Source organism: Leptinotarsa decemlineata, unplaced genomic scaffold (genome assembly GCF_025532065.1).
Source record: "Leptinotarsa decemlineata unplaced genomic scaffold, Ldec_3_MD MMD2_tig00026328_RagTag_RagTag, whole genome shotgun sequence".
Taxonomy (NCBI): domain Eukaryota; kingdom Metazoa; phylum Arthropoda; class Insecta; order Coleoptera; family Chrysomelidae; genus Leptinotarsa; species Leptinotarsa decemlineata.
This window is the reverse complement of record NW_027412688.1, coordinates 37,180,130-37,204,678: the sequence shown is the minus strand read 5'-3', so window position 1 is coordinate 37,204,678 and position 24,549 is coordinate 37,180,130. Positions and strand designations below refer to the sequence as shown.

The 24,549-nt window shown below is 33.7% G+C and overlaps 1 protein-coding gene across 1 annotated transcript; it reads left to right on the top strand.

Annotated features, from left to right (window-relative positions):
* Positions 1 to 901: 901 nt before the first annotated feature.
* Positions 902 to 21,714, top strand: Tnpo-SR (transportin 3). The gene is made up of 10 exons (XM_074182789.1): positions 902 to 1,197; positions 2,613 to 2,968; positions 6,263 to 6,528; positions 6,982 to 7,283; positions 11,310 to 11,656; positions 13,158 to 13,428; positions 13,993 to 14,254; positions 15,738 to 16,315; positions 19,847 to 20,094; positions 21,460 to 21,714. Exons 1-10 carry the CDS (start codon positions 1,081 to 1,083, stop codon positions 21,518 to 21,520), a joined length of 2,808 nt encoding a protein of 935 aa, XP_074038890.1. The 5' UTR covers positions 902 to 1,080; the 3' UTR covers positions 21,521 to 21,714.
* The last annotated feature ends 2,835 nt before the right edge of the window (positions 21,715 to 24,549 follow it).

The window sequence follows — 24,549 nt, the reverse complement described above, 5'->3', positions numbered from 1 at the left end:
GGTTTGTTTATCACGAATACGTTACCAAAATCAATATTATTTTTTCACAATTTTCATCTATAGTTGGGAATTCACAACTATAAGTATTAATTTACATTTATTAGTGCAAATTCCCACTTATTATTGTAAATTGTCAAATAACAATTAAAAATAGTTAAAATAGTTATGGGGGAGCAATTTGTTGTTCCTTGTCATTTTCTAGGAATTGTAACTTGGTGTATTTTGTGACTTTTTTATTAGATATAACTTTTATTTACATTCAATGAGAAAAATAGTTATCTGAAAGAAGAAAACAAATAAATATGCAGATAATAAAAATCCATTGGTCCATATAAGTTATACATAATATAATCGATAAATTAGTCACTTGAAGCTATGAGATTTGTTTTTTGGTCGTTTAAAACGTTATAACCTGATAAACACTGATATAATTGATTACTTCTTCTTCTGTGTATTATTGTATTGTTGGTAATTGCTTCCTTCTCAGGCGTATTCCACCACTTGATTACCTATGATGATTATACCTGTAATATACCTGAATTGGAGAATATATATAGGTGGGTTAACATATTCAATACAAGTTCTGTTTTTATCGAGTAACATAGCATCCACATCAATAGTGAATGTAAAGGTAAGTTGGAACGTTAGAATATACAGAGATTTTGCTAATTCAATTTTGGGATATATGAATTTGATAGCACATATGAATTAAGGATAGTTCAAATATTTACTCATATCAATTATACATCGAATCATGAGGAAAATAATGAGATAAAATCTTTTGTTGATATTTAATATTGAATTGGGGATTTAGAGAAAAATAAATGAACATTCATGTTGGTAAAACTGTTCGTAACTATTGTGATCTATTACGTCATATGGTATCTGTCAATTTAGTGAGTGCAATAAAGTGCCTGGTGTAAACAATTTGAATCAAGTTCAGGTGTCTAATTTACCAACATAACAAAATTCTCCTCAAATTTTGAGGTTTTGACAATACGAAATTATAAATAATGCATTTTATTCGGAAAAACTGTGTTTATATTTAATTTTTGACAAATTTTAATCGCTTTTAGTAGCATGGATCAGAAACCAGGATTGGATTTGGTAATTTCGGCAGTTTCGGCGCTATACAATAATCCCGAAAGAAGTGAAAAGGAAAGAGCATCCCAATGGCTTTTGGAACTCCAGAAATCCGTAAGTTCACCCATATTTTAATTAAAATCACACTGAGCTTATGATAAAATAACCTTGTTGAGTACTGTCTTACTTTTATCAGTATACAGTTTAAAGTTTTTGGCGAATTACTGTTTAACAAAAGTTTAGTTTTTTTATAATCTTCTAAGATTTTAGAACCTCTACTTCAAGTTTCAGTTGCAATTTTGGTAGGAGTACCTTTCATTATATATTCTTAAATATAAATATTGTCTATATACTCAAACGAAATATTTGTCAGTGTCTAGGTAAACATCAACAGTGTTAGCAAGGAAGCAAAGGATGCATTTAGGCCACCACAATCGTTTAGAGGGAACTTCGTTGAAATGAGCCACACAACTCCTTGTAGTCCAAAAAAACACCTATTCAAGTAATTTTCTTGGGTAATCCTATACAATCTCCATTTAAGTCATACACTAGGAGAGGTCAAACACTTAAATTATAGTTTGTGGGTAGGCGATCCCATAAACTTCAATGTTCTCTATGTTGAGTCTACGTTTTCGATGAATGGGACCACAACATTTCAGACTTCAATCTTTTGATCAATATTTCTAATAAGATGACATTTGATGGTCTGTTTCCTACATCTGTAGCAAACAGATCTGATTCCTGTATTTCTTTGAAAATTCTTGTAAAAGAACAACTACTGTTAGATTACTGAGGCAGAGCCCATTTTGCTACAGTAGTATAAGAGTTGTTTTATCCATGGACCATTGAAGCACATCTCTCAGCACATCTAAATTATGGAAGATCAGAAAAATCAGCAGTCGCCCATCATGTTTTGCAGCAAAACCATTCCATAGACTAGTTCATTGGGTGTTTGGCTACATTACCAGTTTTATGAAGTCATCCTCAGGACACTAGAAAGTAAAACAATATTTAAATTATTACACGTACATGAAAATATGTCTGATGTAATTTTTACAGTGCAGAAGACACAGTAAAAGGTATTTCAATTCTCTATGCAGTGCCCTTTACTGTTTTGAATTTCCATAATCAGTTGAGGAGTTATTGATGTTTGAATTGAGGACTAGGGATTTCGTAACTCTGCCACCCTATGTCAGATTTTTTGAAATAAACGTTCATTGGAAATTAAATCAGTAACGTCTTTGGCACTATTTCAAGGGCATAAAGTGAAAACTTTTTATTTTAACCTCGTTATTATTCAACTCATACATAAAGAAATGTTTTACTGAATTAAGGTATTCAAGAGGAGTCAAATCCGGTCAATGAGCAGTCCATTCCAACGGACCATGCTTGGTCCATTGGGATGTAGGACTTCATATTGAATATAGTATAGGAAAAATATCTTTTGTCTAATTTCTACTAAGAATTTTATTTGTTACGACCTATCCTGTATTTAAATGAATTATTATTTCTAATCAAATCTCTTTCAGGTCCACGCGTGGACAGTAGCAGACGAACTCCTCCACCTCAAAAGGGACCTCGAGTCATGCTATTTCGCAGCCCAGACGATGCGAACGAAGATTCATCAGTCCTTCCACGAACTGCCTGCGGAAGTTCACAATTCCCTGAGAGACTCTCTACTAGAACACATTAGTCAGATAAATGAAGGCACCAATGCTGTGATCGTGACTCAGCTGTGCGTTGCCCTCGCGGACCTAGCTCTACAGATGCCATCGTGGCAAAAACCTACGTTGGATCTGATCAACAAATTCTCGCAGACTAATATATGGCCGCTTTTAGAAATTTTAACTGTGTTTCCCGAAGAATTAGAGAGTAGGTCTGTAAGGTAAGTCGTAGACAGTTTTTGGAAACATTTCGATTAGACTTGCTTCTGCCCCGGTGAATCATTGCACATGCATTATTTATTTGTTCATCTGTTGTACAAACTCCACTTTGTCGACTTATTACGGATACACAAATTGATGACGCATGTGTAAAGATCTGTTATCTGTACTGTAGTAATTACAAATCTAAAGTCACATTTTGGCAGTCCGATCCACTCTCAGAGATACAGCCACTCAAATGCATAAAATCAACCATTTCAGGAACTTACTACTGGTAATATGAACTCTTTTTCACAGAAATCACTTCAGTTTTTGTTATTATTCTATGGAAATATCACAAGGGATGTTTCTTTCCCGCTTGGGGCTTTGTTCATGAGTTGGAGGTGTCACTAGTTAACAGTCTTTCTCTTTGATGAAGGTTTTAAACGTTCAATGAAGCCGTGTTGATGTCAGTCGAGTCCCAGGCACATTGTTTTGTAGTTTGAATCTTTCCTGTACCGATGTGAGGTAATAATAATAATAACTTTATTCGTCTTTTCGGTCATTTACATGATATGAGGCATGTCATAAATGAAAATATGAAAATTATATAAAACAATAATAACGGTCTACAGTATAACATAGATCGGACACTTGAAACAGGTACTTAACTATATACATATATAAAAAATAACACATACACACATATATGTATACACATACATAAATAGACATAATAATAATAATAACTTTATTTGTCTTTTCGATCATTTACATGATATAAGACATGTCATGAATAAAAATAAGAACATTATATAAAATAATAATAACGGTCTACAGTATAACATAGATCTGACACTTGAAACAGGTACTTAACTATATATATATATATAAAAAATAACACACATACACACATATATGTATACACATACATAAATATACATAATAATATACATTATAATAATAATAACTTTATTTATCTTTTCGATCATTTACATGATATAAGACGTCATAAATAAAAATAAGAAAATTATATAAAACAATAATAACGGTCTACAGTATAACATAGATCAGGCACTTGAAACAGGTACTTGACTATATACATATATAAAAAATAAAACAAACACACATACACACATATATGTTTACACATACATAAATATACATAAAGTAAATTTATCTTTAACTAGAATGAAAGAAATGCAGTGAAAGCAATAATCATGATAACAGTGTATCCCATTCTAAGAATTCTTAGTTAATTATTAGTTAATAGCTTCTTTATTTGTTTTCAAAAGGTATAATATGCAAATCTTTAATATCTTGAGGCAGTGTATTGAATAATATTATGCCATTATATGCAAGTGATTCCTTGAATGTTGATGTTTTATGTATTGGGATAGTTAAAAAATGTCTATTTCGTGTTGCATAGTTATGAACTATTGATTCATCTCTCAGATTGGGTACATTATTTTTCACATGGAGCAGAGCTTTATATATATAGATACAAGGTAACGTTAGCATCTTGTTAATAATGATTTTATTAGTCTCAAGAAACACACAGTTTTTAGACACGTCAATACAATTTCTAAAATAGGTTTGAGAGGATAAGATTCGTCAATATAGTTTCTAAAAAATGCTTGTAGATAAATTAGAGTTACAAAAAAATACAAGTTAACGGAATAAATTTCCAATCATATAAAAATTGACTAAAATGTAAAGCCATGAGCTTTACAAATTATAAATCACATATATAACATATTATAAATCACATATATAACATGTTATAAATCACATATATAACATATTATGTATTTTATATATAACATATTATATATAATCAGTTTTTGAATCTTCTGAAAGGCAAGTTATGAAATTCGACAGATAAGGCATTGTATAGCTTAATTCCTATATTATCCGTTCTTTTCAGCTTATTAGCTGTAGGAACAAGGTTTGATTTATTTCTTGTATCACGTTGGCGTATATCCTTGTGAGTAACTTTATTCTTCAAGGTTTGTCGAACAAGAAGCAGATTTTCATAGACAATAACTGAGTATAGGGTCATTATTTTAAGTTTTGCAAATATTAGTCGACACTTTTCATCATAATTGTCACAGATTATGCTTCTTCCTGCAGATTTTTGAATGACATATATTCTATTAGATGTATCTTTGATGCATTATTCCAATTGATTATACCATACCTAAGGACTGAATGAAAAAGTTAATGATATGTTGCAAGTGCCGCACTTTAATTTACTATTTTTTTAATTCTTCTGTCTTGCAAAAACTTCTGCAAAAACTGTCTTGCTAAGTTTTCTACACATGATATTTATATGGTCTATCCATTTCAGGTTGGAATCTATTTGTACTCCCAAAACTTTGGTAGAATTTTTATTATCTCGATTTAAGCAAATTGTTTCACTTTTTTGTTCATTGAGAATCAAGTCATTTGCTATGAACCATGATATACCTCGAAACAGGTATGTATGTGATCTACTTTACTGATTTCAGCATCGCCCTGCTGCTGGATGAATGAGAAACACCTACTAGACTAACCTCTGTGAGGTTAGTCCTGCATAAATGTCTGTCCGATATAATTCAACGTCCGTCGTGTTATTAACCAGGGAAGTAGTTGTTTTCCGGCAGGCATTTACCAGAACCTACTATGTAGGTAGAGAGATGACTATTTTGGTATTCCATCTCGAAATATTTATTTTTTTATAATTATAGTATGCATATAAATATAAAAAATACTATGTACGTAACTACAAAACAACAAAAAACAGCAATATAAAATATTTGATTAAAAAGTTACATTGAAAATTCATCAATGTTATAACATAAATTTTCTTGCAGAAAGTGTTTTTATGGAGTTTCAAAATTTGAAGTGTCTAGGCTGAATTTTAATGCCAATGGATATTTGATTGTAAACTCTTACACCTGTTGTTGATGTTAGTTGGAGATTGTTATGATTTGGATAGATAAGCTGACTGTTTCTGTTTCATTTCCACAAATGAATTCCTGAAATAGTCGAAATAATAATAATAATAACGATAGTTATTTATTGGCAAATACCAAATGGCCATTGATTGAAAACCTTCGGTCAGAGATTACTTCACAATTGATTATAAAAACTTCAATATTTTAACCCAAAGTTGAAATACGAGTAGTCAATTTTTAACATTTTCAAGTGGCTGTACTCCAAAAGTAGGCCGTAGCGCCATTTTATGGCTTCATATAAGCAGGCGTTAAAACGAATATTTACCAAGTCATCTGTCATCGATGGATTCTTAAGACTGAACGCGAATTTGCTTTCAGATTAGGAGAAAATAGACGAATTGAAGTACTGGAAGATATGAGGTATTGTGCCCCTACCGTGAACGAGTTCCTGAAGCACTGTTCGAACCTCTATGGAACAGAGTGGCAAGACCAAGTGCAGATCAACGTGAAGATCTTGCGCTGCTTCAATTCCTGGGTGTCTGTGGGGGCGATAGGACTGGGAGATCTAGCCGATAATGTGGTCATCAACAGGGCGTTTGAAATACTCAACTTTAAACCTCAAAACGACAAATACACGCCTGCAGGTAAGTCGAAATTACATATAAACTTCTTCGTCCTTCACACACGTAGCAAGAGGAAGTCTAATGTTACTCCTTGAGGTACCCCTTGTTTGTGTTATTATGTAGCTTTGTCAATTACTGTGATAATTGTTTCACATTGTATTTGTATGAAAGGGTTTTTTCCCTTTCAATTTATTCATCACAAAAAAAAACAAATGTTCAATCAACAAAGATCAAAGACAGATGCATCTTCATCATACTATTCAGAAAAATGGGATAGATGAACATATCAACAACATATTTTACTTTGAATTCCTCAGTAAAAAAATGTTGAAGAATTGCAACTGAATTCATAGCTTTTTTTATATGAGAATGATGACTAGTTGATGGAAAAAACCATTTCAAACCCTTGTTTCAAATTATGATTCATAAACTTGTTGGTCAGTACGTAACTACTATTATTATTTGTTCTTGAAGGATCCTTCCACGAAGCCGCGACGGACTGCATTTGCACGCTGTTGCTCTGCCTTGAAGACAATAACAACCAGATGGTGCTGGAGAATTACCTTTTCAACAATATCATAAACTTGGAAGTGGCGTACCATCTGTCGGTAGCCAATGAGGACCAAGGCAAGTCTATGGACTACTGCAGGCTCTTCACGGAACTGGCGGAATCCTTCCTTGAGAAGATCATATCAAACAGCAGTCAGAAGCAGACGCATTACGCCATCAAGATTTTGGATTTGGTGCTGATGTGTGTCGGGCATCATGACTATGAGGTGAGTGGCATTTATTTGTTTGATGACGCTTCGTTTTTTTAGTTCTGTTTGTTTAGTACATCGTTGCTGAAACACTAGTCTATTTACATATGTCGTTATTCCAGTGAAACTCCTTCTATTTACTAGTTCACTTGTCCACACCAACTTTGATATAAAGTAAAATTATTAACTAAAGTTCTGTCTAATCCCTTAAAGTATTAAGTTACTTCAACGACTCTCCGATTGGGCAATGTCGCAGTGTTACTTCAACAATAAGACAGGCCCCATACCGTATTTCTAAATTATTATTTCTTCAGTGGATCTCTCTATAGAAACAGCGGAGATTTCAGTAGTTCAAAAATAAAATACACTTAAAACAAACAATGATACATTCCTACACAAAATTATCAGCTATAAAAGTAAGTAGTAATGTTCGAATCTTTCCTAATATTAATGAGCTGATAAGAAGATTTATAAAAGGCCTATTATTTTCAAATTCATAGAACCATTTGACGTCATACACATTTTTGGTGTGTGAGTTGTCTAATTCGGAAAATATTATGAATACATCAAAATCTAGTATAAAGGTTATTCTTCATCCATAAAAAATAAGTACATAGACTACATGGAGATATTTTATGTAAAATGAAGTAGCAATTATTGCTTTGCAACCAGAAAAATATTTTTAGCAATTGTTTTAGTATTTTTTGGAGTTTGAGCAAAAGCCAACACTAGGGAATCAAATAGTTTTGGTATTTTTGATAGACAAATACACACATCGGGAAAGTCTAGGGATATTTTTGAAAATGGCCATAATTTTTTTTTAGATCGCTTTAGGGAAAAAAAAGTTGACGGATGATTATTAAACGAATGTAACTTACAACAAAATTTATTAAACGGTCAAAAATACTGAGTGCGCATATAAGCAAAACTAAAAAAAAATATGGCTCTTCTTTGGCACCCCGAAAAAAAATCATAATACAAAAAAAATTGGAATCAGTACAAAGTATGGCCTCCACGCTGGTTTATTACGGCCCTACATCTATCGTGCATCAACAAAATGAGATTGTCAATGTCTTGTTGAGGTACATTTGCCCATTCAGCGATTAAAAGCTGTCTCAATTGAAACGTGTGAATGTTCCCCATATGCGGAGTAATTCTTCGTTGAAGCATGTCCCACACATGCTCGATGGGATTCAGGTCCGGTGATTGTGCTGGCCATGGCAATACATCAACTCCTTCGTTGGTGAGCCAGTCAGTCACTAGACGCGCGACATGTGGACGAGCATTATCGTGCATTAGGTGGAAGTTTTCACCAACAGCACCAGCAAACGGACGGACAATAGGTAGAAGAATGGTGTCGAGGTACTGTCGAGCTGTGAGGGAGCGATTTGGAAAAACGAGATCGGTTCTGCCGCCGATCATGGTTCCGCCCCATAGCATTACTGTACCACCTCTGTATGTGTGGACTTCCCGGACGTGTCTCAAACGTTCATTATTTCCAGGTCGTCTCCACAGTCTTACTCGACGAGAATCTGGATGAAATCCAAATCTGGATTCGTCTGTAAACAAAACTGTGGCCCAATCATTTGCATCCCAGTTTTGATGTTCTTGACACCACTCTAATCTTCTACCGCGATTGCCTCTCGACAAAGGTGGACATCTAAGTGGCCTTCTGTTGCGGAGATCTGCTTCATGCAGTCGATTTCTGACAGTATCACGACCAATGGTTACCTGGTGCGTCTGCTGCAACATGTTAACCAACTCAGGTGCTGTGATTGTCGGTTGTCTTTTTGCGGTTAAGACCAAAAATCGGTCTTGAACTGCAGTTGTAGCGCGTCCTTGCCCTGGATGTTGTTCGGCTGGACTGCCAGTTTCACGGAAACGCCGCCACAATCGACTGATAACACTTTGGGAGACCCCCAAACGAAGAGCTACATCATTTCGTCGCATGCCACCTTGAAGAAGCCCTACAGCTCTATTCATCTCAGCCAATGGTAAGTGATGGCGTTCCATGTTAAAGCACAATATTTCCAGTTTAATTGATGAGCAAGAACTGCATAGAATGTACAAACTCGACACTTTCAGATTATTCATTTTAGCCGAAAACCTCCAGTTTGTAAAAAACTTGATGAAAGATTAGTTACCGTTTTTGCAGGCTTTGTTCAACCCATAGAAATCTACAGGGTGGTCGAGTGTACCAATTTAATCGAAATTAAAAGACCTCATGCATTTATTTTTATGATATTTAGTATGTTATAAAAATATCCCTAGACTTTTCCGATGTGTGTAGATAGACATATACTTTATTGTCCAAGAAAATACAATCTTATTGACAAAGCTTGTTGAAAAGTCTGGTATGTATAGCACTTCAAAGAATAAAAGAAAAGAAACAATTCAAAAACACAAACAACCAGAAACACAATTTGAGCAAAACTAATAGATAAAATATAACAATAAAAAATAAAATTCAACAAAAGTTTGTAGAAAAAATAGTTTGTATAGTCACTTTCAAAAAATGTAAAAAACAAATGCACAAAATTTGAACATAAGTTCACATGTCATGGCAATAAAATAAGATATATCCCACTATGAAATATAATTTGAAGTACAACGAAAAAATCACATATATTAACTTACAGCAAAGTTCCATTGTAATATTCATCACGATTGTAGTACGTTTTTGTTGCAAAGGCATCTTTAACACGATTTCTGAACTTTTTATAGCTTTTTTTCTTCCTAATTTCGAAAGGCATGTGATTATACAGCTTTTTATATATAAGGAAAAGAATTGGACCCAGTACTGATCCTTGTGGAACACCCCATAAGATATCCTTAGTGTGTGATAGTTTTTCGTTTGATCTTGCTTACTGTTTTCTATCACTTAAGTAAGACCTGAAACAGTCATTACACACTCCTCTAAAGCCATAGTAGTTCAACTTTTGCAAAAGAAGTTCATGATTTACACAATCAAAAGCTTTGGAGAAATTGCAGAATACTGCATCTACAACCTCAGCATTGTTGAGATGTGTGTAGACATGTTCAAGAAAGGAAAATATTGCATCATTTGTACCTGACACCAAACTGTACCTGAAAGCCAAACTGACAGTTGGTTAATATATTGTATTTATAAAGAAAAGTTAATACTTTTTTTTCACCATTTTTTCTATGATTTTTGAGAGTGTTGAGAGCGTGGAGATAGGTCTGAAGTTAGTTGGATCTTCTTCATTACCGCCTTTGAAAATAGGAATCACAAGAGCTGCTTTTAGACACGAAGGGAAATTTCCAAGGGAAAATGATTTATTTATTGCCATCACTAGTGTATTCAAAGCGGAATTGGGAAGGTTATTTGAAATTTTTACTGAAATTTCGTTGATGCCGTTGAATTTTTGTTTTTCTTTATTGAATGCATATTCCTTCATAACAATAATAACGTTTTATTCCCAAGATACATACAATGTTTGTAGCAGGGAAAGAAAAACTAACTATAACACAACTAAGTATAAACAAAGCACAAAAAAAAATAAATCAGAACTTGTCAACTTTTTCTTTGGATCCGGTCTTGTAGATCGGACATCGGATACTGAGCATACAAGTTGTTTCAAACAGTAAGAAGAACTACTATCAGGACCTCCAGTAAAGCTTGATTTTGTCTTACAGATAGCATCAGAAATACTTGACTGTTGGAGATCACATGAGGGCAAACTTTATAGTGTTGTCATAATAAAAATCATAGTCGTGAACTGCATTTGGTTCAACGTACACCATTGAGAAGTAGATTCACTGATTTTTTTCTGGCAAATGCTCCCCAGTCAGTTTTTTTTCAATAGTCCAGTTTATTCGGTTTAAATCTCCGCTTATAAATACGCCATTTATAGGATAAGCCCTGGCTTAAAATTGTTAGCGCTTTCTTTCAACTGAAATTTTATTTTAATAAAATCGCAGATGTTAACTGAAGCAAGAATTACGTATCTTGTGTGTCCTAAATCTATGGAATACGTCAAACTTTTGAATATAACCTTAAAAAACTTATCGTCTTTGATTCAGGTAGCCGAAATCACCTTCAACCTGTGGTACGTCTTGAGCGAGGAGCTCTACCAGAAGAACAACAAGGAACTGACGGAACTATTCAGGCCGTATGTTGAACGACTGATAACAGCGCTCTGCAGGCACTGTCAGATGGAGCCAGACTGCGAGGGCCTGCTTGAGGAGGGAGACGAGTTTAAAGATTTCCGATTGAAGGTATCTGATCTGATTAGAGACGTCGTCTTCATTGTAGGCAGCAGCAGCTGCTTCAGGCAGATGTTCATCAATCTGCAGGCACCCGGCGTGACGTGGGATTCAAGTGAAGCCGCCCTTTTCGTGATGCAGGCCGTGGCGAAAAACGTTTTACCGTAAGTGGGGTTGAACATTTTTTCATTTTCCAATATGTCGGAATGACAAAAATGAATGAAATTCCTGCCAAAAGCTGAATAGATTATGAATGTATTCAACATTCTGGAGTTTTTTTTTGTAAAAGCCCGTTAACGTTTTTTAGCCATAATTACATTTTTGTCCAGAATATTTATTTAGCAATAGTTTTAACAAGTTATTCAATGGGAAATGTTCCTCAATTTGGGTTATTACAGCATATGCAAGTTTGAAGAAAATAAAGTTGAGTTTAATTCATGAGTTTTTCAAATTCACTTCGAAAAGTATTCAAATTGATGTTTCAAATGTTGGGTTTTAATTTTTAAAGGGATTTGGCAACAGCGCTTATATCAAGTTGAAATATTTTATACATACCTAGATATTCTACTTTAAAAAAGGAAAATTATCTTTATAAATCAACAATTAAGGCAAAATATGAATTACAGTTCAATACCACCTTCACAAGCCACATAAACAACAGTTGTTTTGTTATTTATTTATATAGAGGAAGATAGGTTAGGTGCACAAAATGTCATATGTCACAGAATGCCTCGGAACTCGGAACATAAGTAAACAGAACAGCACGCCTCTAAATTATGTCATCTTTGTTTGTCTCATACAGGTAACAGTTTCATTGTCCTTTATTAGCTATAACCGACGTTGCCAAATGGTGAAATAGAAATGAATCCCTTTAAATGTTGAATGCATCATTTCATTCCTCTTTTTTAAGTATTTGAATCATTTCAATATTTTTTAAAGAAAAATATTGAAATGATAAGTTTGAAATGCGTTGTCTTAGAGCTCTTTTATGAAAACGACTTGATTTTCGTCAGGAGGAACATTCCCCATTCTTACATTTATTTAAAGTTTTTGGCTACTCAGTTTATTGAATGAACGTTTTTAGTTTCTTTTCCAGTTTTCTAACTTATTTGAAATTGAAATTTTATATTTTTATCAAATTCGGTTTAGTTTTTTCAATTATTACGATTTTTTTTGGGGCAACATTTACCTAGTTACAATTTTAGCAAGTTATGTTTTTCAAAATTTGTTTTGACGTTTTTTACAAATGAACGTTTTTTTGTTCTCAAACGTTTTTGGTAATTCAACATTCTCATTTCTTTCACTTGTTCGATTGATGATCTATTTATTTCGTAGAAATTCATATTGAATAATGCGTAAAGAAAATAAATTTTGTCTTATTTCTATTGAGAGCATTTTCAAGTAACTGAAGTACTTGAAATTAGGCAAAAGTTATTTTCTTTATTCCAAATTTAATTTCTTTCACCTATTCTCTGACACATTTAACGTTTCTATTTGAATACAAGTTATTTTGGTATTTTTTCAAACAAGTTTATTTGAAGTTATTTTAACGTTTTTAGTGGTAAAACGTTTTTAGTTTCTTGGTCCATTCTCAATTGCTAAAATACAATACTTTAAGTTAATTCCTCTCTTGTTTCTCGATTTAAATTTTGAATTCGTTCGCAGGACTGATAACGAAGTAATTCCGAATGTGGTGGAAGCCATCCTGAACGTCCCCGAGAACACTCACATCGCTGTCAAATATACGTCAGTGTTGCTGCTCGGCGAGCTATGCGAGTGGATCGAAAAGCACCCGAACACGCTGGACCCCATCCTGAACTTCCTTGTGTGCTGTTTACCTCAAGCAGGTATTGGCGCTGCAGCTGCTGTAGCCCTGCAGAACATCTGCGCTAGCTGCAATGATCATATGCCGAGGCACGTTCCCATTTTACTACAGGTGAGTGGATCATGAGACGATGTCAAAATTAATCTGTCTGAATGAATCTCTTAATTCTTAATGAACGTTTTCAGAAAACTAGATAAATTTAAAAAAAAGTAATGACATTTCCACCTCTTTAACAAATATCCTGAGCTCTTATCTCATCGTTTTCTATAGTACACATTACAGAATCAAGATGTAGCATCAAACAAGCTCTTTATCAATAATGAACGTTTTTTTAACGTTTTTTTAACAAATATAACTAGCCTTCTTATAATGTTTTTTATTGCGTGCTTTACACAAATGAAAATGCTACAAAAATAATTTTATCAACTTTTTTAGGAGTTACATCAATTTTACTAAAACTTCCAAACAACATTTCAACGTTTTTTTAACAAATATCACATTTTTAAACAGATTTTTAATAAAACGTTAATTTGACATATTAAAATTATAATGTTTCTAAAGGTTGATATTAATCTGTGTTTTGCAACTCTGCTTTCAAACGTTTTATTACTGATTTTGCTATCGTTGTTATTATTAACATTGTTATTAATGTTTTTTACACTTCAATATTTCCAGCTACTGTACCAAGTCGACACGTTCGCCATAACGAACAACGCCGTCATTGGTCTCCTGAAAGGCGTCGCCTCTATAGTAGGTAGGATGCCGGCCGTAGAAATGGCACCTGCGATGCGCGAGCTGTGCTTTATGCAGCTCAAACAGATCGACCAGCTCATCGAGCAGGACGTCGTCCCTGTACGAGGTACGAAGACGGACCCTGGGCTGTGGCTTGACAGACTGAGCGCCATTCTTAGATATGTTAATGTCAACGTGTCAGAAGGTAAGTGGTAGGTCTTGTGTGTGTGTGTGTGGTCCTTCGAGCCAGATCGATATTGATATGAATGTATGGTCCTTCGAGCCGGATGGAAGGCAGCTGTTGATTGTTATTGATTTTTATTTTATTGGAATTGCAATTCAATGAAATATGATAATCTTCATTAATTCCAAGAAACAAGAGTGTTTTTAATAGGGATAGAATTTAAAATAATGATTAAATAAATTGTTTCAATATTAAATATCAGTTACATATGCAGCACATAAATACATGAATACAAACTCAAATATACATATATACATACATATTTACATACACACACACATACATATATAAATATATACATTTTTGAATTATAATGGTAATTAAAAACAAAAAATGTAATATGGAGATCAGAATTTCAATTAGAGGAAGAAAACAGAAACTTTTTCAATTCCGATTTGAATTTTCTTTTTTGAATATACATTTTATTATTTCGTTTTGCAGTCTCTTGAGAGGATTTATTATTGATAAATTAGCTGTTCCCCAAATTGAAATTAAATATTGTAGATTTGAATATACCAAACAGAAATATATACATTTAAGATATTTCAATCGAATAAAATTTCTAATTCTAAATAATATTCCTAAAATCGGTCCGATTTTTTTTTAACATCTCAATATGAGTATTCCAACAGAGACTTTCATCAATATACAAGATATCGTTTCACAATTGTGATGCAACTTACGTAGGATAAACAAAACGTTATTCCAAGGAACGAATTGCTGAACACCAACGAGGTTCACTACCAATCAATTTGATATTGAAGAATAACAAAACCTCACACTAATTATATCTTTAATGTTCTGGTGACTAGAATACCAAGACTTGCAAATCTATTGTTTTAAATCAATTGTTCAAATTAGGATTTTATCCATTTATTTGTGGAGAAACAACAATAAAAATAAAATAAAAACAACAATAAAAATTAATTGGCGCTCCGGGGCGACTTCATTGATTCCAGTGGCGCATTTGCTTTTTCAGCTGCAGGAAAACCCGGAAAAACCTGCAGCAGCACATCATCTGAAGATCTTGATCCAACAATGTCCTCTCTCTTATAAAACAAAATGTAGGGTGTCTCCAGAGGCTCCAATAAATTCAATGCATCGCCAGAACACTTCGTGACACGACTATCGTCAAACTTAAACGTAGCATCAATACCACTAATATGAATAAGCTCAGTTTTAGTTTTACTTCAATTATTGTTCTACAAAAGAGAAATTTGCAAATTTTAAAAGCGTTTTTTTCCCGTCAATAAGATACAGAGTTATACAAAATGGTTTTGAAACTAAATTATTTATTTTATATTCATCGATCTAAATGTAGGGTCCTTCGAGCCGGATCTCCATAACTATTTATATGGATGTATGATCTTTGATGCTGAATCGTCACATTCATAGCTTTCAATATAGAAATGTGACCCTTTCTACAATCATTTCTATGTTTCAGGCGAAATCCATCCGTGCAAACCAGTCATCCTGGAGGTGTGGCCCCAGCTGTCGCGCGCCTTCAACAAATACCAATCAGACATCCGGATAATCGAAAAATGCTGCCGCTCGGTGCGCTTCCTGCTGCGCTGCTGCAGCCAGCAGGCGAAAGAACTCCTCGAAGACCTCGTCAGCCAGATGGTGCGGATCTACTCGTTACACAAACACTCGTGCTTCCTCTACGTTGGTAGCATACTCGCGGACGAATACGCCAGTGATTCGGAGTGCGTGCGCGGTCTGCTCGACATGCTGCAGGCGTTCCTCGAACCGACGTTTCAGCTGCTGCAGGAGGAGAACGGCCTCAGGCACCATCCGGACACTGTCGACGACTTCTTCAGGCTGTGCGGGCGGTTTATGCAGCGCGCCCCCGTCGATTTTTTGCAGTGCACCGCGCTCGTCCACATTCTTCAGTGCGCGTTGATGGCTTCGACGCTCGACCACAGGGAGGCCAACATGTCTGTCATGAAGTTCTTCTACGATCTGATCAGCCAGGGGCAGAACGGACGTACTCAGCCCGACTTCGAGAAGAGGAAAATGCTGGTAAGGGATTACTTTAATATATAAATTCTTCATTGCAGGAAAGAAACTGCTAATACAATGTACCATGTTTCTTGATTTATCCAAAGCATTTGATACATTCAACCACATATTTTTTTGGGAAAAGTCAGACAAAATTGGTTTTAGTGGGGTTGTTTTCAAGTTATTTCAAACATACTTAACTAGAAGAATTCAGTAAGTCAAAATAAATGGAACTTCAAAAATATTCGAACATGGAGTGTCCTGAGGTTCTGTGTTGGGTCCAGTATTATTCGATATTTATCTTAATGACCTATATCATTTGAGATCTGAAGGTAAAATTGATTCTTTTGCTGATGATATAGTTATTATATACACTGTTGAAACTTGGGATAGTTAGAAACAAAAAGCAGAAACAGATTACAAAATTATCATCGCTTGGTTTGATGAAAAACTCTACGCTGAATTTTCAAAACACAAAATATATTCCATTCTCTTGTCGAAATTCTTTGTTGAATTCAAGACCACTTGATATCTATCTCAGTGTAAAAATAGAATCCGTTGACAGCACTGAATATTTTAGAATGATGATTGATAAACATTTAAAATGGAATAACCACATCAATCGTATGTTGACAAAACCACCATAATGGGGAATGTTCCTCCTGACGAAAATCAAGTAGTTTTCATAAAAGAGCTTTCAAACAAAGCATTTGTAACTTATCATTTCAACCTTTTTCTTTAAAAAATTATTTAAATACTTAAAAAAGAGGAATGAAATAATGCATTCGATATTTAAAGGGATTCGTTTCTATTTCACCATTTGACCACATCTGTTATAGCTAATAAAGGACAATGAATCTGTTACCTGTATGATACAAACAAAGATGACATAATTCAGAGACGTGCTATTCTGTTTACTTATGTTCCGAGTTCCGATACATTCTATGACAATATTATCGATATTCATAAAATTATTACAATGTGTTAAAACAACGACAAAAATAAAATAAATACAACAATAAAAATTAATTGGCGCTCCGGGGCGACTTCATTGATTCCAGTGGCGCATTTGCTTTTTCAGCTGCAGGAAAACCCGGAAAAACCTGCAGCACCACAACATCTGAAGATCTTGATCTAACAATGTCCTCTCTCTCATAAAACAAAATGTAGGGTGTCTCCAGAGGCTCCAATAAATTCAATGCATCGCCAGAACACTTCGTGACACGACTATCGTCAAACTTAAACCAGTCCGTTTCTTCTTTGACCAAGGCGTAATAATGACCACATTCAACGCCAGAACCACAATGAACATATGGCATTTTGTGCACCTAACCTATCTTCCTCTATATAAATAAATAACAAAACAACTGTTGTTTATGTGGCTTGTGGAGGTAGTTTTGAACTATAATTTATATATTGCCTTAATTTGACACTATTGACATGATTCTTCTTCTTCTAGCATACTACTAATCTGAACTCCGATGTAGCATTCTAGGCGCTGTTGCCAATATGTGAATTAGAAAGAAATCCCTTTAAAAATTAAAACCCAACATTTGAAACATCAATTTGAATACTTTTCGAAGTGAATTTGAAAAAATCTTGAATTGAACTCAACTTTATTTTGTTCAAACTTGCATTTGCTGTAATAACCCAAATTGAGGAACATTCCCCATTATTGTCAAAATTAAAATGTTTGAAACAATTACCAGAGGACAACTATTGAGAAAGACACCAGATCTGTTATGAAAAGGTCAATCTGCCTTTATTCAAAAAAAGTCACTCACAGAGATTTGCCCAAAATTTTTCACTACCACTCGTGTAACGGAATATTATAGACATGATCTGCATTCTCCAGAAATACTAAAAGTATACTGTCTGACAAAGTAAAAATCTCCTTTTGAATATCAGATACCTAACAACACAAGCACACTTCTGTTTAGGTGAAAGCTTCCAATATATGAAGGGAGATGAGAAGTACTTTATTAATAATAATAATAATTGTAATTTATTGAACAAAATTACAATTTTGCTCAACCGGCTATCGACCGAAGTCCTTCCGCCCATGTAACAAAGTTGCTTTGAAATAACAAAGCTTATGTTACAATAAAAAAAATATTTATATTATATGGATATTAAAATGAACAAACAAAACAATTTCATTGATGAAGTTGCGTTAATTTTTCTAACAGTGTTTCTGTTGGGTGTCGATGTCTTACTCTTGCATTGGGGTTTCTTGTCAAAGCATACTTTCTAATGATTTCTACATCGTCGTCTTTTCTAGCAAACTTCTGAGTAAGTGACGGTAGTCTTTCCTCGATAGGGATAATACCAGTGAGTTGGTTCAGCAAAGGGTTTGGAGGGTTGTGTTTGGGGTTATTGGGATGCTTCAATCTTATTTTCCTTATAGTCGTTGTTTCAGATTCTTTAATTGTTTTCAAGGCCCTTTGTTTGATATTGAGAAAGAGGAGTATTTATGTTATTACAATAAGTAATTTTGTATTATCATAACTGTAATCAGCAATCTGTACATGAGATAACTTTTACTGTGAAATTAATGGATGGTGTGACGCATTAAATTATGAAATGAAAAAATTGTTAAGTTATTCAAAAGTGATTTCATAAAACAATATTCAAGGATCATTATACATACTTCTCTGACTTGTTATAGAGTAGAGTAGAGTAGAGTTTATTCTCTTGTGTGACAATTAAAAAAATTGTATACAGTCGTCAAAAAAAATAGTAAAAGGAAAATTTTGTACTTGCAGAAACAAATTGTAAGCTATTTAAAATAAAGTTATATATATATATATATATATATATATATATATATATATATATATATATATATATACTGTTACTTAGTCATGTTCCATTAAAGAAGTGTATGAACTCTTCACTTTTATAAAACACATTTTCTTTAAGAAAACTTTTTACCCTTTTAGCAAATTTAACTAGGACTAGTTCCTTCCACTCGTTTGGTATCATATTGTAATATTTAATAGACAGAAATCTGAAAGAGTTGAGATTCTTGGATAAGCGAAAATACGGCACTATAACGGATTTATATCTGGTATTATATTTATTTTGAACAGTATAACTGGAAATGTTTTTCTTGGCAAAAAGTAAGCATTCATAAATGAATTGATTAGTCACAGTCAATATACCTAGTTTTTTGAATAGTGGACGACAACTTTCATCAAGTGTTGAATTTGTTATTACTCTTATTGCCCTTTTTTGCATTATGCACCTTTATGCAACTTTATTAAGATATACAGAACAATTTCATATTATATTGAAAGTATAAAATACTTTTGAATTGCATCCTCCAGTGGTATTTTGAAAAGTAGTGTATTGAGTATTTCAAAAGCATTTCGAATATCCCTGAAAAGTAATTGCAAGTATATTACTATTGAAGAAATACCTCATCAGTGATATTAAATAAAGTATTTCCAATAGACGTCTATGATTCTGCACAGTACATGAATTTTCAAATATTGTAACTTTGTTTTGAAAGTCTTTATATTTTTAATGTATTACATGTTACATTTCCAGGTTACGAGCATACTAGAGGAGTACGGCCAGCAACTCACGACGAACCTCATCCATTCGTGCGTCTTCTACCTGCACTCGTACATGCTCACCGAGGTGGCGGACGTCTTCGTCCAGTTGCTGGACTTCAACAGGGAAGCGACCAGTAAGTGGTTGGTCAACGGTTTGGACCAGCTCCCGAAACACAGCAACGGTGGAATCATGGCTGCAACCCCCCAGCAATTGAACGACATCCACATGTCTATTACAACGTGAGTTTTTGCTATCATTGTAAATTTACTTGTGCGGTTGACTGATTAGTTACTTATTCCCAGGATGCTTTGGAGTTTCTACTTTCTACGAGGAACTCCAAATTTCAAATTCTAATAACTAATTTAAACTGTTGACTGGATTTTTTTTTTGTTAAAACGCGACATTATAACTTATACTGAAATTATCAACTTTTATGTTAGAATTTACAGTTTTTATGACAGAATTTCGATTCACGATTTCTATATCATACTTTTAAACTGAGAATTTCAATTTTCTACGTGAAATTTAGATTATCAACTTTATATCACAGGAAGTTCGACTTCAATGGTTTACTTTTATTTTTCGCTTCTGGAATTTCTACATTTTCAGAATTCTTACTATAAATTTTGGAATTATGAAGTATGATTTCAAAATTTTGACTTTAACTTTGATTTTTTACTTTAATTATACATTGCTTTAAGTTTGCAACTTCGAAAAATTCAGAGTTATTACTTTTTTCTTGAAATTAGATTTTTTTACAGCATGATTCTGCTTTTGAACTTGGAAATTCCAAATTTCAATTTGAATATTTCAAATTTCAATTTCTGTTTCTAAATACTGCTTCAGCTATCTTCATTTCAGACTTGAAACTATCATTATTGAATTTATAATTTTTTTTTTAAACATGAAATTTTCTACTCACATTTTTGACTATTAATATCAAAACATTGACTGTTGACTTTCAAATGGGGAATGTTCCTCCTGACGAAAATCAAGTAGTTTTCATAAAAGAGCTCTAAAACAACGCATTTTAAACTTATCATTTCACCCTTTTTCTTTAAAAAATTATTTGAATAATTAAAAAAGAAGAATGAAATAATGCATTCAACATTTAAAGGGATTCGTTTCTCTTTCACCATTTGGCAATATCGGTTATAGCTAATAAAGGACAATGAATCTGTTACCTGTATGAGACATTCTGTAACATATGATATTTTGTGCACCTAACCTATCTTCCTCTATATAAATAAATAACAAAACAACTGTTGTTTATGTGGCTTGTGGAGGTAGTATCGAACTATAATTTATATTTGGCCCTAAATGTTGATTTATAAAGATAATTTTCCTTTTTTGAAGTGGAACGTCTAGGTACGTATAAATTATTTCAACTTAATATATGCGCTGTTGCCAATATGTGAATTAGAAACAAAACCCTTTAAAAATTAAAACCCAATATTTGAAACATCAACTTGAATTCTTTTCGAAGTGAATTTGAAAAACTCGTGAATGGGGAATGTTCCTCAATTGAGGAATTCCTTAGTTTTGCTCAGATCAAAGGTGCTATCCAGTACATACTTTTCTACCAATTATTTTTTCTGTTTCAGGTCGAACACGTCTAGATCAGTGACTCACGCTTTAAAAGATTTGACTCGATTATATCGTTAACGTTTGGAACGGACTAAAGAAATTTGTGTATCTGTAATATAATATTTTATATTGATATTTTCACCCCCCCCCTCATCTGTATAATTGTAAGATTTCGGTATTGCCCAGTACGGAGCCCACTCTTCATATGTGACATTAGAAAGAGAATGTATTTTTATTGTCTAAGAATAAGAATAAAATATTGTTAGCGTTGGCTTCTGCAGTTTTTTTTAACAATGGTTTAATGAAACACAACTTCCCAAGCACCTTCAAACATTTCAAAATGTGATTGAAAGAAAATATTTCGTTGCAATAGGACAATTAAAAGGAACAAAATATATAGAATGTTCCGTAGTTTGACAAAATTATAGTTATGAAGAACATACGTTTTTATCATAGTAGGATCTTTGTATATAGACCATCCTATATACAAAGGTAGGATAATATATGTGTATTAATTATTTGACACAAAACCGAGCGCCATCTAGTCAATAAAGGTATACCTATTGAATTTAGTGACCGTACATAAACGCCCCCTAGATACTATATTCAAAATTATAGAGTTGAAACAGGCTTCTCGAGCTTCAGGAGGAGCATATGTTCACAAGTGTTTCATGATAGGTGAAACTTGGCTCTCGTGGTTAGGTGACAAAAATTCTGCAACTTAATTAGGAAATTACAACTCTCAACCCTGAATTAGGACTTTCTTTCCATTACAACCTAATCTAACCTGATCTTAGTCACAATTTATACTACAGTCGAAATTTTTAATTAAATATTGGAAAAAGATAAATTTGAGTTCAAAGTCGGAAATATCAAGGAAATGATTAGTGAAAAATCAACTGAAAGTGGGGTGTGAATAAGTTTACGAATGATACAGCCTTCATACATCGAGAGTTTCTCCCTCCTAAACGGGAGCCAGGTTGCAACTGACGTGTGACACCAATATGCTCATGGCGCTATATTGATATCTTTCTAGTCATAAGATATGAATTGGAGTTTGCACCACGAAGATTTCTCATTATTCGAACGTCATTTGTAAATTCATAAAGTATTTCCATTTAGAATATATTGGCAAATAACCTTTCCCTTGTTTCCTATAGATTTTATTAGTTCTATGAAACTAGCGGTACCTTACGGCGAGTACTTATTACTAATTACTCTGATATGATAAGAAAATAAGATTTCGACTTCAATTTCAATACAAATCTTCATGGAAGACATCATAGAAAAATCAACAATGAAGATGGTTAGAAAAAACAAAGTTGTCGAATGATTGTCGTCAATTTTCTATCTATATATTCAACTTTCTTATGATTGAGGAGAAAAATAATCGTATTATATCTTCCCAAGTGGAGAGTGGTTAACTATTAACCAGATCAAATGTCCACCCTACCAGATGAAATCTTAGAAACATTGAATTGTGACAGTTGCTACAAGTTCCTATCAGTTGGGCCCGTGAAGATATATCAAAATGGAACAACGAAATGCGGCAGATGCTCCCAAGGCGATGACGATGGGGTAGTTTCGCAATATGGATTGATTGCAACAGAGATTATATTCAAGTGCGTGAACAGGTTCGATGGTTGTAGACAGCTGTTGAGCTACTCTGAAGTTGCCGAGCATGAATTTACTTGCCATGGTGAAACGCATGTTTGTCCACTATGTGAAGAAACTATGAATGTCCCCACCTTTTTGCTGGTCAAACATTTCAAAGATTACCACCCGAACCTTTTTTTACAAATTCCCTTGTTTAGAGAAGAAGTGACTGCTGTCCCTCGTGTTAAAAGATACTTATATCGAGTCCAAGATAACTTGTTCTTTATCGAGTTCAAACAAACTTCTATGGATTCACTCAGTTTAAATGCACATATCGTAAGTAACGCAACACAGATCGGTCAAGCGGCACAAAAATTTGTTGTTTACTTTGGAGATGAACCTGGTCACTATGAAACTGACATGAGAACGTCTGCTGAGAGTTCTGAAGAATTTTCCTTGACAATACCGAATCAACAAGTCAAGTTTGTATTTGTATCATTTCACATATATCTTTACAGTTCAGAAATAGCCCTAAGAAAAGTTGCTAAACAGAAAAACTTATGTTTTCCGAGAGTCGTTTCTCTTACAGTAGCGAGCGACTCAAGAATTTCTTCGAGCCCGAATTCATCTTCTATATTCGTTCGTAATCCTGAACAAGATCAAAACGAACTTGTTATGCATTGTATGAATTGTTCAATAATGATTGAAGTAGCCACATTTGTTGAGGTCAAACCGAGAAAGTATCACGGGGTTTGTTATTTTTGCATGGAGTACTTTATACGTAAATGGAAAAACTTCCGGATAACACTAGAGGAGGAACTGTTGGCAGGTTTAGAAAATTATATTGAATACTACTGCATTTGGGGGTGCTCACGATCTTATAAGATACCCGACATTCACATACATGAATGGAAATGCCACTGTCGGCCCCTTTTTTCTTGCCCAGTGTCCAGTTGTTTTTACCGAGGAAAACTGAATGATTTCAATGAACACTTTTCAGTAGTTCATCCATCTGAAGCGGTACTCACCTTCCCATTCCATCATTTGGACCACAGTTTTGCGACACCCTGTACAAAACGCCTGCATATTTGGGCCTACCGAGACTTCGTATCCTTAGAAGTCTTTCGGCAGCAGTGTGATTGGAAAATAACACTCCTTCGCCAAGAAATAAGCACGCATACTAGTCGATTACGAGCAAAAGTTTTGATTAATGTTGATGACAATATTTCAATGCTATCTGCAGATAATTCTTCCATCAATATATCAACGCAAACAACGATCACAGTGTTCTGTTTTTTTAATTATTAGTATTGAATGTTTTTTTAAAGAATAGTAGTGTAACTTGAATTTTTATTAGTCGTTGATAAAACTGTTCTGTATTGACCAAGAAACTATTTTGTTTGAATAAAATTTTAAATTGAGTATCCTGCACGTACGTCACTGGTAAAAAAAGGGTAAAATTATTTTGTCTGATGGAAAATAACCTTGTTATTTCGTATTATCCTCTTAGA

Coding starts and splice junctions, on each gene's coding strand:
- Tnpo-SR (XM_074182789.1), top strand. CDS start 1,081: ATGGATCAGAAACCAGGATTGGATTTGGTAATTTCGGCAGTTTCGGCG. Junction 6,529..6,981: donor CGACAAATACACGCCTGCAG/GTAAGTCGAAAT, acceptor TTGTTCTTGAAG/GATCCTTCCACGAAGCCGCG. Junction 13,429..13,992: donor ACGTTCCCATTTTACTACAG/GTGAGTGGATCA, acceptor CAATATTTCCAG/CTACTGTACCAAGTCGACAC.